At 39.8% G+C, this 20,023-nt stretch overlaps 1 protein-coding gene across 1 annotated transcript in view; it reads left to right on the plus strand.

The window, feature by feature from the left end:
* Ano5 (anoctamin 5) overlaps positions 1 to 14,609 on the plus strand; it is a 77,489-nt gene extending 62,880 nt beyond the window's left edge. Inside the window, exons 18-21 of the mRNA XM_059276428.1 lie at positions 803 to 1,008; positions 3,128 to 3,306; positions 5,131 to 5,236; positions 9,203 to 14,609. Of these exons, the coding sequence (XP_059132411.1) occupies positions 803 to 1,008; positions 3,128 to 3,306; positions 5,131 to 5,236; positions 9,203 to 9,424 (713 nt within the window). The 3' untranslated portion in view covers positions 9,425 to 14,609. The remainder of the gene's footprint in view (positions 1 to 802; positions 1,009 to 3,127; positions 3,307 to 5,130; positions 5,237 to 9,202) is intronic.
* Positions 14,610 to 20,023: the final 5,414 nt, after the last annotated feature.

Below are 20,023 nucleotides of genomic sequence, written 5' to 3' on the forward strand. Positions count from 1 at the left end.
CTGCCAAGGCCACTTCTGCTCACCAATATCCCCTGCTTTGATGAAACTATAGAGGTCAATTTATGTACTTACTATCAAAATCCTGGTGCAATAAAGGTGATCTGAAAATGACTAAGTAATTAATATTTATCATATATGCTATATATTTTATCTTAAAAATCTGCTAATGTGATAGAAAACATTTTTATCCTTCAAGATAAACCAACGTTACCATAATGTACTGTATATTGTATGCCATTAGTTGGGTAATAGTGTGTACATTGTTGTATAAAAAGATGGGAATTCTTGTTTCATGCAGCTCAGTATACAATTAAGTAGTTCTTGCTTTCAAGAGTGATGAAACAGTATTTTTTCACTGTGGAAGTTGTGCATGAATGTGTATATACAGGCAGGGGAAGTTAGTACTGACATGGAGGTATGAAATATCATTTATAGCAAAATTAGCTTCTGTGTCTTGAAAGCCAACCAAGCCTTAGTTTACACTGAAAACTCTCAACCTTCTTCTAGTCAGGAGATAACTGTGCAGTGAATTCATTGGCGGACTGTATTTATTTTTGGTGTTGAAGATACTGAAATTAGATAGACAAATCAGTTTTCTAGGTAAAGCTCTGACACCTTGAAACCCACATTGCTTCTCCCTCAGAGTAGTTGTAGGTTCCTTAAGAAGAGTGAGGCATGGATCAGTGTTGCTTGTTCACTTCATCATGAGGCAGGTGAAAAGAGGTGAGGGTCTAAGTGGCAGGAGCTAGGTGGAATGGCCCTTCGTCTCCTTGGTATTGATGGCTGATCTGTGTCTCTCCAGTTATTCAGTTCGGGTTTGTCACATTGTTCGTGGCCTCTTTTCCCCTGGCCCCCCTGTTTGCTCTCATGAACAACATTGTAGAGATCCGCGTGGATGCCTGGAAGCTGACGACTCAGTATAGGAGACCTGTCGCTGCAAAAGCTCACTCCATAGGTGTCTGGCAGGACATTCTCTATGGAATGGCCATCCTTTCTGTTGCAACTAATGTAAGTGCCTCTTTCCATGGGATGATTTCACCCTTCTTTTTCTTTCTGTGGGGTGGCGGAGCATGAATGACACCTGACTCAATCTTCATTGGCACCAATTTCATCACAGTGGGGATTTGTAAGGACAAGCCACCCTCAACTTTATTTTCTGAGCAAGAACAATAGGAAGAAAATAATATTTTCTCATTGGAATTTCATGATGATAGTGTCTTACAGATTGTGCTAATCTAGTCAGAAAACCAGTGACGATATAATATGTTTGAACAATGGAATCAAAGATGGATTATACACAAATATGTATAATATAGAGTATAAATTTACTTATTTTTACTTATAAAATGATTTTTTAAACTAAATTTCACAAACACTAATTTTATAACCTTCATATTCATCTAAAATTATGTTTTATCAATTGAAGCTTTTACTGAGATAATCAAAAGGAGATTTGACAACTGAATATATGTGATTTATTTTAGAAAGCTTTATGTTAAGGAAACATGGTTGAAATTGTAGAGTTTAAATACAGTGGGAACATGAAGAAATGAGGTGGAGCACAGTTACAGAAAAATCCATGACTAGTAATGCTCTTTAAAAACCAAAACAGAGGGGCTGGAGAGATGGCTCAGAGGTTAAGAGCACTGACTACTCTTCCAGAAGTCCTGAGTTCAATTCCCAGCAACCACATGGTGGCTCATAACCATCTGTAATGAGATCTGGTGCCCTCTTCTGGCCTGCAGACATACATGCAGACAGAACACTGCATCCATAATAAATAAATAAATCTTTAAAAACAAAAAAACCAAAACAGAAAAACCTAACCTAAGCATGTGACTTCAGCCACCAAAGGAAAACTCAGAGACACAACACGCAAATAGAAGCAGTAAAGAAATTAAAATCAAAATTAATAATAGTCAACTTAAAAGATAAAATAATAATTAACATAAATACTGAGTACAGAAAGAGTTAGTTTGCTAAAAAAAAAAAAAAAAAAAAAAAAAAAAAAAGACACAAACAAAACAAACAGATGCCAGGAGGTGGTGGCGCACACCTTTAATCCTGGCACTCGGGAGGTAGAGGCAGATGGCTCTCTGTGAGTTCAAGTCCAGCCTGGTCTACAGATCGAGTTCCAGGACAACAAGGACTACACAGAGAAACTCTGTCTTAAAAAAAAAACAAATAAAGTAAAACAAAACAAAAACAAAAAATCCCAAACCCATTAAAACAATGGCAGACAGCTCTGTACCAGATTTAAAAATTTTTTTGAAATGACCAATATTAGAAATAAAAATGGCGGATGTATTCAATAAGCAACAGAAATACCAAATGTCCTTGTAGTCATAGAAGTAACAGAAATGGCTTTTAAACAATACATCACTAAATGCACAGGTGCCAGAGCCAGATAGATGGTTGTAAATGCACTCATGTGGTCTAGAATAAACAAACAATTTCTGTGATCATTGGAATTAGAAAAAATAGCATCACCATAGATGAAGTTCTGAAATTAATTGTAATAAGCTCAAAAAAAGTGCCAACCCACACTCTTTCCTTTAATTCATCAGCCTGCTATAGATACACTCAATACACATACACAAGGCACAGATACACACAGACACACAGAGAGACACAGCCATAAATACACACTGGTATATCCATACATTAATATACACAGATATATACATATATAAGCACATACACACAGATTTTATGGATATAAACAGACACACACAAATACAAATAGAAACACACACGTAGACACAAAAACACAGAGATACAGACACATAAATTCCCCTATCCCCCACCTGTCTCTCTCCTAGCCCAGACAAAGGAATTTAAGGACAATGAATGTGTCAATGAGGATCATGAACCATGACAAGACCAAGGAGAGAGAGAGAGCATGCTTTGGGGCAGCAAATACACATAGGTTCAATTCCTGTCTTAGCTATTCTGTAGCTATGGAATTTTGGAAGATCAATCCCAGTCTACCCATGAGCCTTCGAATGTTTTAGAGTGGTATTTAAGTCATCTCATGTTCATGTGGCTCACAGAGGTGGGCTTGCATACAAGTCAGACTTGGAGCACTGGGCTGGGCTCATCATTGTCCTTCCTCTTTGTCCATCAGGCCTTCATTGTTGCGTTCACATCTGACATCATTCCACGGTTAGTTTACTTCTATGCCTACTCATTGAATTCCACGGAGCCCTTGAGTGGATACGTTAACAACAGCTTGTCAGTGTTCCTGATAGCTGACTTCCCCAACCACACAGCGCCGGTGGAAAAGAAAGACTTCACCACTTGCAGGTCTCCTCTGTCTACATTTTAGCATTGTGCTTTTAATGTCTTTCTTAAATTATCTTTTCCCTAATGTTTGTCTTACAGTGTAAAAGGTTTACTTGAGACAACACACTTCCTGGGTTAATACCAAGCATCAGTTCTGGAATTCATACATCATATGATCTGGCAGACTATACAAAAGGAAGGAATATTATTGGTGGAGGTCATGTTATTTTTAAATAGTTTCTTGGTTTTGAATTGCTAATACAAGCTTCCTGGACTTGAGCCATGGCGTCTACCAGTCAGTATGGTTAATTTAGTGAATTTTACCATTTATCCCCAGAAAATACACCAAGAAAATAGAGATAACATAGTAATAATGGGACCTGTTGACCAGCATTCTACTTAAAGGTTTTTCAGGTAGAATGTGTGAGGTGGAATTTGTGAACTGTTATTACCACACCCAGTGTTTCGTGTTCTGTGGGAATCTTTATACCATAGAATATGAAAACAATAATCAGTAAGTAGGTGAGTAGATAATAGAGATAATATAGATGATAGATCACTGATAAAGATAGGCAGGTGTTAGATGGATGGATTGGTAGATAGATAGATAGATAGATAGATAGATAGATAGATAGATAGATAGATAGACAGAGAGATGACAGATATAGATGGTAAGCAGATGATAGATGATAAAAATGGATTGATAGGTAAATATAGAGATGATAGACATATATAGTAAAGATGGATGATGGATATATATGGATGATAGAGATATATGATAAAGATAGATTTATAGATGATAGAGATAAATAGGTAGATGATATTAATATATGATAAAGATACATATTCATAGATAGATAAATAGGTTGATATGTAGAGATAATTTATAATAGATGATACAGATAGATAATAAATCATAAGTAGACAGTAGATAGATAACAGACAGACTGATAGACATATGAACACATTTGTACACACAACTTCAATCTCACACTAAGTTCTCCCTTGGGGATTCCAAAAAAGAGCAAGAAAACCATTTCAGGATAATAAGACAAAACACTGATCTATGGCACATTTGGCTCAAAGGGATCATGGCACAGTGTTCAAGACTGAGATCTCTGTTGTCTGATTTCTTGGTTTCACACACTTTCTAAAAGCTGGGGTGAGTTTTTGAGGAACATCGGTCTAGGGAGTTTGTAGAAAGGAATATTCTGAAAGTCTAAGCACAAGAAGAGTCCAGAAAGAGAACACTGCCTTGTCAGTACATCTAAAAGGAAACAGAGTCTCTGGAAAACAGAAATGGTCCACATAGCAAGTTGGATGGGTCAGAGGAGGATTTCAACGAAATGCCATGGTAGCCTGGCCTCTCATGGGAGAAGTTACACGAGACCAAGGAAGTTGCTCTGGTTTATCTCCTCTTTGGGAGGTAATATGGGTAAGTAGTACAAGCCTGGAGCTGTGAGAACAGGAAAAGGTTTAATATTATCTGTTACTTTCCTGTGACCTGTGTTTGTTCTCAATTTCCTAGAGAAATAATAAAAGTTTATTCCAGATCTCTTTATTAACTTACTGCCAAATCTGTCATTCTGTCTACCTGTCATATATATCTATCATCTATCTATCTACTTATTTACCTATCACAGATTGTCTATCTCTCATCTATCTCCATGTCTGTTTATCTACCTGTTATCTATCAACTATTTATCATCTGTATCTATCATAAGTCATCTATCTCTCAATCTGTCTACCTGTCTATCATCTATCATAGCTATCTGCCATAAATCGTCTCTATCTATAGGTCTACCTATTTATGTTCATTTTTGTTCTTTTTGTTTTGTTTTGTAGGTACAGAGATTACAGGTACCCTCCTGATCATGAGAACAAGTATGCCCATAACATGCAGTTCTGGCATGTCCTTGCTGCCAAGCTGATCTTCATCATAGTAATAGAAGTAAGCTGACCTGGACTTTGCCCCATCCCTCTCATCTCTCCCCTTTCCTTTGCCACTCCCCTAAGCAGCTGTTTCTAAACACACCTGCCATCAGTAAGTTAGCTTCCTCGCTTTTTTTAAAAAGGAATCACTTGTTGTCGTAAGTTGCAACTTCTCTTTGGGAGCTTGTCATTCACTTACAATTGGTAAAGGCACCTTGGCAACAGGAAAAGAGTGGAAATGCATAAGAAGGTCAGGAAAAGGCTGATTTGCAGAACATCTGTTGTGAAGCCTCTGTTCCAGAGCACTCTCATCAACTAGCCTTACTTTTTTACCTTTGACAGATGAGCCTGATAGTCATCAAAATATGTCATTGGCTTAGGGTTAGTTAGCTACACTTAGAGCTGGGATTTGGTGCCATCTGTGTATCAGTCGAAAACCTTGGTTCTGCCCGCTGCAGGGTGCTCCTTCGATGTGCGATATTTGGAGAGAAAGTTCACAAGAAAATGTAACTACTACAGAGGAAGGATGGATAAAACTCATTAAATAGGAAGAGAAAAAATAAGATGTGGTCCCCCTGGGGAGTGCCCAAGTATAGCACAGGTGCAACCTGAGCACATGCTGTTCAACTGGGGTTTCTCAGACTCATTACTGCTATACAGGACTCATTACTGCTATACAGGACTCATTACTGCTATACAGGACTCATTACTGCTATACAGGACTCATTACTGCTATACAGGACTCATTATTGCTATACAGGCATTGCATGCATGTTTAAAATCAGATAATTCTATGTAGCTAATGGAGCCTTACACATTTCTCACTAGCCTCAAATCCTGATCTCCAAAGGCAAACACTTTCAACTTCAAAGCCCATTTGTGTCACAGTTTAGCTCTAGCAGAACAGTGTCCCAACAGACCCAGATTTTAGTGTTAGGCTGTGATTGTTGACCTCCTACAGTGACATGTAGCACACAGGAGCACACTTGACACTGTCTTCATATATACACCATCATCTTCCTCCTATCCCTCAAGATAATTATAATATATGTATACATGTGTGTATATTTGATTTATAGAGCTCCACCATTCTTCTCCTGAACTACAAAATCTCAAAAAGCAATAGTTTGGTGAGTTAGTAGCCATGCATCCTGGATCTGGTACCATTTCAGTTCATCAGTAGCCTTTATTCATTCACTTTAGAGTGACTGTTGGTCAGAATTACTGGTACATGCTTTATACACTAAATGATACAGTTTTGATGCTCAACTCTCAAATGGTGTATTCATCAGAGTTTCACTTAAGAGTTTAATTAAGGTTCATATACTAAGACTTTATAAATATTAGTAATCTTTGTTTCATGCCATAGGCTCCTAAAACTTCTCTTTGCTTAGGTTTATGTTCTCCCCACCCCTGTTCTTTCTTTCCTCTCTCTCCCCCTCCTTCCCCTACGTCAGATTTAAATTCTTCTTTAATTTATTTCACATTTCCCATAAAATGTTTAGATCACTCTTCTAGCCAGTAAGAGTACTCCCCTTGGGTTTGCTACCTAATTTTGAGGTTCATCTTTCAGGAACTCTCTGAAGAAAGCTTACAAGCGGCTTGTTTTTGAGACCTTGAATATTAAAATGTTTACCCACAAATATGACAGTCATTTGTTCTGAAATCAAAAGTCTGAGGTTGTTTGCCATTAAATTTTTAACCTTAATTTAGGCACTCTTGAAAAACATTTAAGACATTGCTCCATTTTGGTCCAGTTTTTGATGCTGTTATAAAGGACAGGGCCACCCAGTCCCTTGTTAATGACCTTAAGATGAACCAACATTGAGTGTTCTCTCACCAGCTCTGCCAGTCTGAAACTTCACAAGCAAGCCATTGGCTACTGGACTGCATAGCTGTCCTAGAAGCTGACTGAGGTCCCTAGATCTGTAAGCACACCCTTCATGTTTGGGGTGTGTGTGGAAAATGTCTGTCTCTGTGATTTCCTTCTCAGAAGCCCCCTTTCTCTGTGGTTTCTCTGCTATAATGTCTACCCTGCTCCAAACTTCAGGGATCATACGTCCTCACCTGTGAAGAGCTGGAGTCGTCTCTTTGCTCTTTTCATTAGCTTTCTTTCCTCTTGGTTCCAGTCTGTCTTGTTCTTTTTCTTTCTTGCTAGACAATTTATTGCACAGTGGATAGTATTGTACATTCACGAATCAGGGGGTTAAAGGGAAAAGGTTACAAGTCTAGTGTGCAGAAGTGTGTGCCTACCTTCCATTAGAAATCCACAGTCCAGTCTGCAGTTCCCTATCCCCAATGGGTCCATGCAGAAAGAGTTTCAGGCCTAGCCAGTATAAAGCAGTGTTGGGTTTGGTTTTTATTTGTTTTATATTTTTAATAGCAAGAAGGGAGCTGGCAAGATGTCTCCATGGGTAAGGGTGCTTGCCTCCAATCCTGATCATTCAAGTTGGGTTTCCAGAACCCATGTGATAGAATAAGAGAACTAGCTTCTCTAAGTTGTCCTATGACCTCTCCGTGTCATCCACATACCGACACATGAACACCATCAGTCAACAACTAATTTTAGAACTAGAAGGAAAAGCACTCAAGAAATACATCCAAGCACACTCATGAGCATGGTGTCGACTTCTTCGGAGGCCGCCACTGTTTACTAAGAACGTCCATCTTATATTTATTTAATTTACTTTATGTGTATGGGTGTTTTGCCTGCATGTATGTTTGTGTTCTAGATTAGTGCAGTGCCCACATAGGCCAGAAGATGGTGTCAGATTCCCTGAAGCCAGAGTTAACATTTGTTAGCTGCCCTGGGCTGGGAATTGAACCCAGGTCCTTTGGAAAAGCTGCTGGTGCTCTTAACCACTGAGTCATCACTCAGCCCTGTACTAAGATGTTTTTAACATATATTTTAAGCACACGAGTGAAGAGAAAGAAAGACACTCAGGGAAAGAAAAAGATCCTACCTAAGTAGGTATGGGATGCACACAATTGAGCGTCTGAACATTGACCACAGTGACCCAGAAGCTCTGAAGTTCATTGTCCAGAGCTTACTACGGAACTTTTTTCTTTCCTTTTGATACATGAGATTAGAGAATGGCTCTGAAAGAGGTACCTGAGATGGGATTATAATATGATGAGGTAAAATCAGGAGCTACTGGGGCTGTGCAAGGGTTTCCTGGTGAGACTCCTAAGTGGAGGTTCTAGCTGAGAAGGGGAGAAGGCTTTAGTGTTAATAACCGTGCTGGGACTCTGTTCTCAGCAGGCCAAAGGGAGCAGCCCAACTCCTGGGTGAGAAATTTCTCTCCCTTCCTGTATCCCCACAGTGTTTTCTCTTTCTTTCTTGTCCACATTCCGTATTCTGAATTTCACTTTTCAGAAACTTTGCTTTCAATGCGTGCCCCCACCTCCACTCTACACCATAGCCTGTGCCTCTGTGCTCACAGCTTTCTGGTATTAAAAATAAGAACTCCTCGCATAACTCCTGAACATTCGACTGTGTCTCATAGAAATGCCAAACTGATGCTCTTGTTTTTAACTCTACACTACACTGCTGGTGACCTTCATGCCTGAAAACATTCTAAGAATCTAAAACAAAATGGTCAGTATGCTTCAAGTTTCTCCTTCACACTAAATCACCAATGACACGGTAGAGTGTGAGCTTCCCTGTCTAAAGGAAATTAGGATTATTTTAGAGATGTTTTATTACATTCTTAGGATGGGGTACCCATAAAGAGCAGGCTTTTTTTTGTATCCATGTTCCATTTCTCTAGTTGCTTATTTAAATATAGTTATTTAACTCCATTGTGTGTGTGGAAACTACAGGATACACACATGCACACATACACCTGTATGTGTATACATGATTCAACTCCGTGCTTCTTGTGTCCAACAGAGTTTATCAAATGCTCAGGGGGACCTTTAAGGACTCCGTACTAAATTCTTGATAACCCTAACAGTATCTATGATCTTCTTTTATCACTCCTAGCACGTCGTGTTTCTGTTAAAATTTTTATTGGCCTGGATGATACCGGATGTTCCAAAAGATGTCGTAGAGAAAATCAAACGAGAAAAGTTAATGACTGTCAAAATTATTCATGACTTCGAGCTCAACAAGTTGAAAGAAAACTTGGATATTGAACATAATAACATCGTTAAGCATGACACAGTGGAAGACGTCATATCCCCGAGGGACAAAATCCCCGTCTAATCCACACACGAGGCATGAAGCTCTGTGCCCTTCTCTGTACACTGTTGCCTCTGGACTTCTGGCTGGATGCTGGAATTCATGTATCCATTTGTTTTTCTTTCTTTCTTTTATTTTTAACTCGGAGTCTTTATGCCCTATGATAGAGGCAGGCATCAGAAGAGAACACAGGTGGGCCTCATCCACTGGGCTCTCCCAGGGTGTGACTCGTGGGGTCCTGTACACACTTGCAGGTGGTGCCTGTGGATTCAGAATCTGGAAAATCATGGAGTGTTGCTACTTAGAGTGAAACACTGGCCTGGGGGATGCTCTGTCACTTCCCAGGGCAACTGCACATCTCTGCTGTCTTCTGTTGAGTTCCTTCCATCTCCCTCCCAACAAGAAAAGGGTTGTATCAAAAAGAAAGCTAGAAAAGAGACACACCATTTCATAGAACATCTGCCATTGTAAAATGCACACATGTAAAGCCAAAATCAGAAGAAGTCCTGAGAAATCTCACCTATTGACAAACGCTGGGTAAAAATCACAGCAGGAGTGTGCTCTTGACAATGTCAGGTCAAAGGTAGCTTCTGTCAGAATCCCAGACAGCCTTTCCTGGTAAAGGTAGAATCAGTTTTTCCCTAAGACTAGAAGAATTTTCATGAAAGACTCTCAGAGGGCTTTTGAAGGTAGTGTTTCCATTTTGTTGACTAGCTTCAACACCATCTGTCACCACCAGGTGTCAGGTGACTACAGGTTTCCAAGTGAAGGTACTGTGCAAAGCCAATGTGTCTTCTTAGGAGCTAAAGAATGCAAGATGGTACATAGACATTAACTTATTCAATGATAAAGTGAAACTTTTAAATTTCTCTGAAATGCTGTTTTTTGCATCATGAAGCCTTTTTGAGCTCTAGCCATTTGTATAAGTTGGGCACAAACTGTTTACAAAATGTGATCTCTTCACTCTAAAAAAAAAACCTCCAAATCTTGTAATAAGTTTGCAGTCTTTTCATGGACTACATCACACCTACAATGTCCAGTGCCTTCTTTCTATGCCTTTGACACATGAAAAATTGTCTAGGTGACTGGTAATTTGACATGACAGAGTAGTTCAGATGTCAACTTGTCTTAAAGAAAATGGCAGTGTTGTGAGCACAGAGTTTATCACCAAAAGATCATCGACCAAGTGAGAAGGTGATAATTGGTGGGAAAAGTGTATTTGTTGAAGTATCCTTTCCACATTGAGGCCTATGTGGATATACAGCAATTCTTGTCATGGGTTCACTAATACAATATCACATATGTACCTGTATGTAACTTACCACTAGAGTGGGAGATATGATCCAGCTCTAGAGTACTCAAATCTTTGGGTTTAAATTAGGATTCAGCTACAAAGGAATATATTTTAAATTACATATATACAAAGAAACTTGATCAAAAGATTTTTAAAAGTAGTGTTCCCTTAACAATAACACGATTTTCCAGCATAGCTGATATTACAGTATTAACTACTGATAGATACTAAGTATTTAGAACTAGGGATTATGGATTTTATAAAAATAACAGAAGCATTATCACATCACATTATTGGCAATATTGATTTGTTATGTAGTAGGTAGATTACATTTTTGGGTCACTTGAAATGATTTTATAATTGAAAGATACTTTCATAAGTGGCGATGGTCAGTTTAAGAAAACCAGTCTTTTTTAGCATGATCAAGCCACAGCTGTGGTTCTTGTAGACTGTCAAATTACACTGCAGGGCTTTTCACGCACAGCTCACATTGCCTTCTTCATGGGTGCTAATTTTTAAAAAAGGGGGGAGATTATAGTTTTTCTGGAAATACACTTTAATTTTGTGACTTCAAAGTATTATGGAGCTAGACTGCAAGATAAGGACAAAGCTGACTTGCAAAGCTGTCCATACACTGTAGGTTCAAAACCACCTCAAGCACTGAGTGTCTAAAGTAATGGTAGAAATGAGCAAAATTGGAATTTATTTTACAGCAAGTGCTTCTTATAATTTATTGGTGTCTTCGCTTTGTATTTGCCTTGCAATTTTCCACTGATAACTTTCATCCTGTTTGACGTTTTACCCTGAGATACTAGAGTCACTTTCTGGAAAGTCTGTTTGTTAGCCAAAATCAGATGGAGTTGGTTCAGGCAGATTTACCTCCTTCTATCAACACATTGATTGGTGTGAGAACATTGAGCTAGACGTAGCCAACCACCAGATGTATGTTCGTGTTTAGGAGTATGGCTGTGGATTTTTTATTTTTTGTTTTTTGTTTTTGTTTTTTATCCTTCAGTCAAACAAGTGGTTTACTATTTTCCACTGATATTCCAAGGAACATCTGAGATCTTATGTGAAAATAGAATCTTCAAGTGCCAAAGCCCCAAAGCACACAACTTTTTCCAAAGGTCCTTTGCAATCATCATCTTCATTGTTTCTTTTCACACAGGAAGCAAAATCCTTCAAATTACTAACTTTAGACATCAAAAGGGAACTGTCATTAAATGAAAGATGTTTTAATTTTGCACTATTTCTGGACTTCTGGATTTCACCTCCTTTTTTTGGTCAAGAGAAAGGAGAGAGTTGTTTCCTCTAGGTCTCAAATGGGATTCTTTGTGGGTAGGAAGACGCAAATCTCTTCTCAGTGCCAGTCACTAAGGGTGAGAGAATATATCTGGAGAAATTCCAGGTTGACAATTATTGTGTGTCACAAGAAAGCCTTTGCTTACAAAGTGTGTTTGTAGGGTCAGGTACTGTGAACAATCATTGACCCTGCTCTCCAGTGACAATGATACTGGTTATTCAAAAACATAGCCTATTGCTTTGGAAAAACCTCCCATAGTTATTATGTAATTGAGTGATGCCATGAAGGAAAACATTGTATTGCCAGGCTTTGGACTCTGCCACAAGGAATCAATAGAACTATCGTGTTACTGTTCTTCATGCAATTTTAATCTACTTTTCTGTGTAGTAATTAAAGTATGCCAGTTATTTCAGCATTATGTAAAAATTAATGACAATGTTTAAAACGTAATGTATAGTATGGCATAATCTGTGTGAGACACAACTGCCCATTCCTCTAAATATGTCATTGAATACAGGATGCAGCTCTCCTGATATGAGATGCTGTGTCTTGAAGTTAACTCAGAGTATACAAGCTTGCTTTTTTGTCCCTCCATCCCTCCCTCTCCCCTTCCCTCCTTCTTCTGTCTCTCCTTCCCTTTGTCCCTCTTTTCTTCCTTCCCTTTTCACTCCCTTATTTCCTTCTCTTCTTTTTTAAAGGGAGTACACAGGTATTTAGAAAAAATTGTCTTTACTAATGAACCCAAACCTAAAAAGCCAAATCACTCAGTGATTAAAGTAAGTAAATAATTTCAAATATCTTGACACAAACATTTATCTCCAGTTCATTATTTGAGAATTTCACACATGCATATAATGTGCCTTGATTAAATCCATTTCTCCATTCCCTATGCTACAGTTCCTCCTTATTCCAAACGCTTTTCCTTCCAAACTTCAGGTCCTTTCTTTTTTAAACACTCTCAGTTCGTTGAATGCTCTGTGTGCACGTGTGTGTACACACGCACGCACACACATTCTAACTTTGGTTTAGAACTGAGATAATTTCTGAAATCAAGAACTCTAGAGAAGGTTTTACATCAATTTTGTTTCTCTCCAGAGACTTCTGAGCACACCCCATCCTCGGGGTTAGCCCAGAATGTCACTGTACTGCCTGCCAAGTACAGACAGAGCCAGTGAAGAGCAGCTGCTACTCTCGAGAAGTTGCAGAAGGTAGAAGCTTTTCCTGTATTGCCTACCTGCCTACCTCCCCACCACCCCCAACTACTTTGGAAGATGTTGATTGGGGAGGTGAAAAGATGGTTGAGAACATTATAAATGAAAAATTTGCAGCTGAAAGCACTTTGACAAATTCCTGAACAGGTAGCCAGGCCCACCATGGGTTGGGTAAAGTCACGTAGCGTCAGGGCAACCAAGCCTTAGCCCTGTCCTTTCTAGTTATATCTGGAGACTCACACTTGAGAAGTTTACACCTCTAGTTTCCACTTGTTAAAGACATTATATTCATTTCATTCAACCAATATATGTTTTTGAAGTGCAGAATGATCATAAAGTCAAGTGATTGTATCACATTCTAAGTATTTCATGGATCAAGCATACTATCGTACAGGATTTAAATAGCAAAGCAAAACTATCAATATTACTGGGAAGGCATTTCTTTTGAAATTATAGAGAGTCTGTAATGAAATGTGGATAAACCAGAACCTGCAGGACCATCAGGTACAGGCTTGAGACAGCAAAGTTGCTGAACTTCTGTACAGCTGCCTGTGTCTTCTGCTTGTGATAATCTACAGTCATGTTTCACTGATGGGAGCCCAGTGCTGGCCCAGAAGGAGCATGAGAAAAGAGAGTAAACAGGGTAGATGGATTGTGTGCATTGTACCATGTAGACCCTTCAAGAACAGTCCCAGAAAGATACCTTTGCTGCTTTATGCTGTCTATCACTTTGCAAGTAGGATCTGGTTACTTTTTCGTCTCTGGGACAAAATACCTGACCAAAGGAAATGAAGGAAGGTGGGGTTTCTTTGGGCTCACAGCTTGAGGATTCAGTTCATCATGGTGGGAAGTCATTACGGCAGAGCACGAGGCAGCTGGTTAAGTGCATCCACGGTCAGGGGGCATGGATACTGGTTATCGGTTCATTCCTTTCTATTCAGCTGGGAACTCCAGCCTATAGGAGATGCCACCCATATTCAAGGAAGGCATCTTCCCTTCAGGGTAAACTTATCTGGAAACACCATATAGAAAAATCCAGAACTGCGTTTCTAGTGATAATTCTAAGTCCAGCCAAATTTACAGGATTAGCCATCTCAGACCTTAGAGGGAAAAACTTCATGGACGAACAGGCCTACTTACCTAGCACAGACTGTATAGACCAAAGGCTGCCTGAAGCTAAGTAAGGTTAGCAAACTAGATTTAGTTTATTTCCATAAAATGTTCTCTGTAAATGAAAAATAACAATTTCTTTTCACTCTCATGCTAAACATTTTAAACATCTGATCATCTACAATATCAAACCAAACACAACTAGTAAGCTTCAAAGTACTAAAATTTCATCGTTTATATTTTTTCTCTACAACAACAACAAAAATAATAAAATATAACCAAGAAAAATGCAACAAATCTTGGAATGTCTCATGAGTCAGAAAGCAATGAAAATAAAATTTACATGATATTTTAAATTATGTACTTCCAAAAGTACTTCACAACTTAGTATTTATGGGATAAATTAATTTAATCTGGTGAGTCATTTTATGGTAAATGTGTAGCTACTTTTAAAAATGTAGAAAAGCCATGGTTAGCCTCCTAGGAACTGTGACAACTGCTTTGCAGAGGGAGTCAGAACCCAAGAGTAGGAAAGAGCACTCTATTCAAGGGGTAAGAGACCAAATCAGTCAAATAGTGGATGCAAAACAGGAGCATCCTAGCCTCAGGCCCAACAGTGTGACATTGGTGAGTTTGTGGGATAGTTTGGTCTGAAGACTGAGTCTAGGAGCAGGAAGAGAGGAGAACATTTAGTGGAGGTAGAAGTAGTTCTGATCCAAAATGCTAGAATCTAAAGAGGATGACGAAGTGATGGTAGAAGGACACATCATGGGGAGTCGGCGCCCATGGGAAGCAATTGGAGCATCCCTACACGGGAGGTTGGAGCAGGAAGCAAGGTGAGAGTGAGGAGGAGGTGGGGTACATATAACGTTAGCCTGGAACCTGGGTAACATGAAGAGGGTGCCCATCCAATACCAGTACAAAGCTGAAGGGGGGTAGTTTAGGACTTGTGTGTGCAGCCACAGTGGCAGGAGCCTGCGGAGTGCACTTTGGAGGCTCACGCAGATTCACACACTGAAGCCTCAGAAGCTGAATGTGGGAAATCACCCTTGTATCTGTATGGATGTGGCTAGTTTAGAGTGATGGGTCCTAAGAGAAAGAAGGAGGATAACTGGGAAGGGAAGAGTCCATGTGTATGGTTGTTTAGAAATGTAAAGACACTGGAAGCAGTTGTTAGAGGAGGCAGTAGCTATTGAAACCAAAGGGATAAAACTAGAGTAAGTAGTGTCACATTGGAATGAAAGTGGGAATAACACAATTCACAGCTTCTCATGGTGCAATGTAACTATGTGTATACACACAGATACACACATGAATGCATATGAACTCATAGGCAGCAGAGCTGAAGCATGCAGTATCTACATCAATTCTGGGCCATCTTGCTATGCCACAATGCATGAAAATTCTCAAAAGGTGAAAAGGTAAAAAAAATATAGGAGTCAGTTTGAAAATGAATAAGCTCTCAATAAAACCATAGTGAACACAGAACACATCTAGATGGAAGAGCAAGCCACAAAAGTAACTGTGATCCCTAAAGAGATGTCCTAGACTGAAATGCGCTAAAGAAATTTGACAAGTACAGTGTGTGATTATGATCTGATGCTTTGGCTGGTGTAATGGCTAAGGGTCCAGCGCAGTCTGAGGGTTAAATAGAAACTGTGTGCCACATCAACTATCTGACAGTAGAGGTTGTATTTGTGTGAAGCCATGTCCTTTTTGTTTTTTCCCCCCCTAGAGGAAACACACACTTAAATTTTTCAAAGGAGCAATAAACAGTAGTTGGGCGTGATGAACCTGCCTGAATCTTACTGATTTAGGAGGTAAAGACCAACACAACTTCCTGCCTCCATCTCTTCTTGTACTGCCTATGTATTCAAAACACTATATTATACATGATTGTTATATGCAATTTTATTTCTTAAATAAAAATAAAAAGAGGAAAACCTAATAATTGCTTACCTAAGAGTGATGAAGGAAGCAATTTTAACAGTCTAAAAATGTGTGTCTCTGATGATAGCTTTTCATGGACATTTAAGTTTTTAGTCTTGTAAATTTTTTTAATTTTAATTTATTTTATGTGTATGGATGTTTTGTCTGCATGTTTATTATAGACAAAGCAAAAAGAAACTAGAAAAGCCGGGCAGTGGTAGCACATGCCTTTAATCAGCACTTGGGAGGCAGAGGCACAGGGATCTCTGAGTTGGAGGCCAGTCTGGTTTACAGAGCAAGTTCTAGAACAGCCAGGGCTACACAGAAAAACCCTGTCTCACAAAAAAAAGAAAGAAAGAAAAAGAAGGAAGGAAGGAAGGAAGGAAGGAAGAAACTTTAGCAACTCCATAAATAAAAGAAGAGAACTCTCATTTTCATCTAAATCTACAAATTCACAGGAAGTCTGGATGTCCGAGGATCATGTCAAATGAGACAAAATGGCCAATATTCAGACTGAGAAGATCTCCACTGGGCTAACACCTAGTTTTCCTATGCAAATGAATTAGCTGCAAAAAGAGATGAATGGGGTATCCACCAGTTAGAAGCTTAGTAGCCATCACTCACTGGGCCTCCTCTGTGGCATCTGACTTCAATCATCCATGAACAGATAACCAGAGCAGGCTGAGAGCTGGGGACACCCTACTCTGAATTGTGGATCATTTCCAACATTTTCCCCCAAAACATAATATTTTTGTTAACTATTTGGGAATCTCATACAATGAATCCTGATCACACTAGCTTTCCATTCCTCCCAGATCCACCCTTCCATCCTCTCACCCTCTCAAAAAACAAAAAATAGACTTGCAGAGGGGAAAAAAAGGTTCGATTTGTGTTGCTCATTTTTCATGTGGCATTACTTGGATCTTGAGAGTATGGTTATTTCATGGCATGGTGCCTGGAATCTCCATATAATTCTAGATGGGAGATGGGAGATTAAATCAGAAGGGAGCTCAATAAAACACAATTCCCTGGTGTTCACGTGTTGTTTATCTCCGTAAGGAAGACCTGTGGGTTCTGAAAGCTGATGTTTCAAATTCTATAGTAAGAGTACCCACAACACAACACACACACACACACACACACACACACACACACACCTGTTGAGCAATTTCATACTAAAAAGTTGGCCATAATAATACTCCTATTTTCAGAAATACAATCTGTGAGCTATGGGTAGAAGGTTGATATTAGACAAGTACGTGATATGATAACCATAATTCATTTTAAAAGTTTTAAAATATATTGCCATTCTCTCAAAATTAAAGTGACAATGATGATGCTTTGTTGAGAAAACTAATGGAGTAGAGTAGTCATAGTTACAGTGTGTAGTGCAACACATAAGTGTACCACTGAGCTCGCAACTTAAAACTCACTACAGAGAAACAATAGTTTGTTGTTACATTTTTTGTTTGCTATCTTGGTCGCCACCTATGGCTATGAAGGAGAAATAAAAATTTGTTTCCAACTAAACTAGGAAACTAAGGAATCCCTTCACCTGGATTAAAAGTGCAGTCTTTACTTATTTGTAAATAAATTCCCTCCTTACGTGTGCTCCTATTGTAAACACTGTGTCCAGATCTATCAGTAGAGAAATATGGTATGGCTAAAGAGGGTGTTTGGTTCACAGTTTGGGAGTGTGCATGAGCAGCAATCTGCAGTTACTTGGCAAACAACCCTTGAGATTCTGATATCCTGTGATAAATGAAGCAGCAGCATACCTCTCTCTCTCTCTCTCTCTCTCTCTCTCTCTCTCTCTCTCTCTCTCTCTCTCTCTCTCTCTCTCTCTCTCTGTTTTTTTTTGAGACATGGTTTCTTTGTGTAGCCCTGGCCATCCTGGAACTCACTCAGTAGATCCTGCCTCTGCCTCCTAAGTGCTGGAGTGCTCCCCCACCGTCGGACTTTTTTTGTTTGTTTTTTGAGACAGCTGGCTGTCCTGAAACTCACTACCTAGACCAAGCTGGCCTTTAATTCAGAGAGATCCTCCTGCCTCTGCCTCCTGCATGACAGTATCAAAGGCATGCACCACCATGCCTGGCTGGGGCATATTCTTTGATTTGTACTTAACTCTTGTGGAGCGACAACTGCATTGCCCAGGCCAGCTCCACTGCCCTTTTGGAGTGTATTGGCTGCAATCCCCCAGGCTTCCCTCATGTTCCCCATGTAAAACCCAATCTTCCTTTTGCTACTGTCCTTATTCTTTCACAGTGCATGCCATGGAGCTTCACACATTATAAGACTGGTATACACAGGAATTGAGAGAAGTCAACAGAGATCTTGTCTGATCATCTTGATCTGCTGCTCCTTAGTGTGCCACCAGGCTGGGCAGAGTCCTGTGCAGTATCTTCCAGTCCCCTACTCGATTCCCCAGCCAGAAAGTCAGAGAGGTGCTGCCCTGCTTGATACGGAAATCTGTAAGGATGTGGGTGAGGTGCTGTGCTTAGGAGGGGTCCTAAGGGTTGAAAATTGGACATGAAATACAGCAGATGTCTACCACTGCACCGTCAACACTGAAAATGAGAAACAAGTCCCACCAACAAGTCTTCCGAGACTGCTTAAAGCCAGGCTCAGAATTACTGCAGTGAGAGACAAGTGAAATCCTTCATGACTGAAGATCTCAACAAGGAAAGAAAATCTTGCCTCCCAACCAAGCCACGGATGAGCTCTGGGTGAGTGAAGAAGAGGGTAAGGAGTGGGGTGAGTATCAGGACACGTGTTCCCATCTGTGCTGAGGCATAGGAAAAGGAACAAGATCCAGGTCCAGTCAGCATGACTTTCTGCTGTCTCCATCACTGTATCTCAATTCTCCACAGCTGTAAGCGGTGAGTTTCTTCATTTCTATGCTTTGCTACTTCCAGTCTTACATCTGGCTGTGCTTAAGCTTTCGATGAACAAAGCTCCCCCTTTGTTCACTGGAAGCACTCTCTGGTGGCTGTGCTGTGCTCATCTCTTCATTCGGGAGATGAAGACATGAATGTGTTTGCTAACAAATATATACAACAGAACTTACCCACTTAAAGCCTTTTTTTTATTTTTCAAGACAGGGTTTCTCTGTGTAGGCTTGGTTGTGCTGGAACTCACTCTGTACACCAGGCTGACCTTGAACTCACAGAGATCCACCTGCCTTGCCTCCTGAGTGCTGGAATTAAAGGCATGCACCACCACCGCCTGGCTAGCCTTTTATTTATTTATTTATTTAATTTTTCTTTACTGATTCTTTGGGAGTTTCACATCATGCATTCCAATTCTGCTCAACTCCTGGTCCCCCCATATCTTCACCCCTGCAGCACCCCTCACAGAACAAAACAAAACAAAATAAGTGATAAAGCAAACAAAAATAAGAACAAAAAAACAAAAACAAACAAACAAAACTTCTGATTCTCCTTTCCCACCTCTCCAGCACCTCTTCATTCATCCTGGTGGCATTGGGGGCCTTGGTTTGTCATATAGTATACCCTTTTGTCATATTAACTTTACTAGCAAATGTTCATTGCAAGGAGTCACTGATCTGGTTCAAGGTCTCTTGTTTCTGGTACACCATCATCACAGGATCCTTACCAGAACTCCTCTGGGATATCCCATGACTGCCCCGAGTCTTGGAGATCCTGTGGGTATTGTTCCATAGGACCAGTCCCCTCACAAGCTCCAGCAGTTCCTAGATAGGGTAGATGTTAGGGTGGGCCAGCCCAAGGCTTGGCTGTCACCCTGGGTGGTAGCAG

This window comes from Peromyscus eremicus, chromosome 1 (genome assembly GCF_949786415.1).
Source record: "Peromyscus eremicus chromosome 1, PerEre_H2_v1, whole genome shotgun sequence".
Classification (NCBI taxonomy): Eukaryota; Metazoa; Chordata; class Mammalia; order Rodentia; family Cricetidae; genus Peromyscus; species Peromyscus eremicus.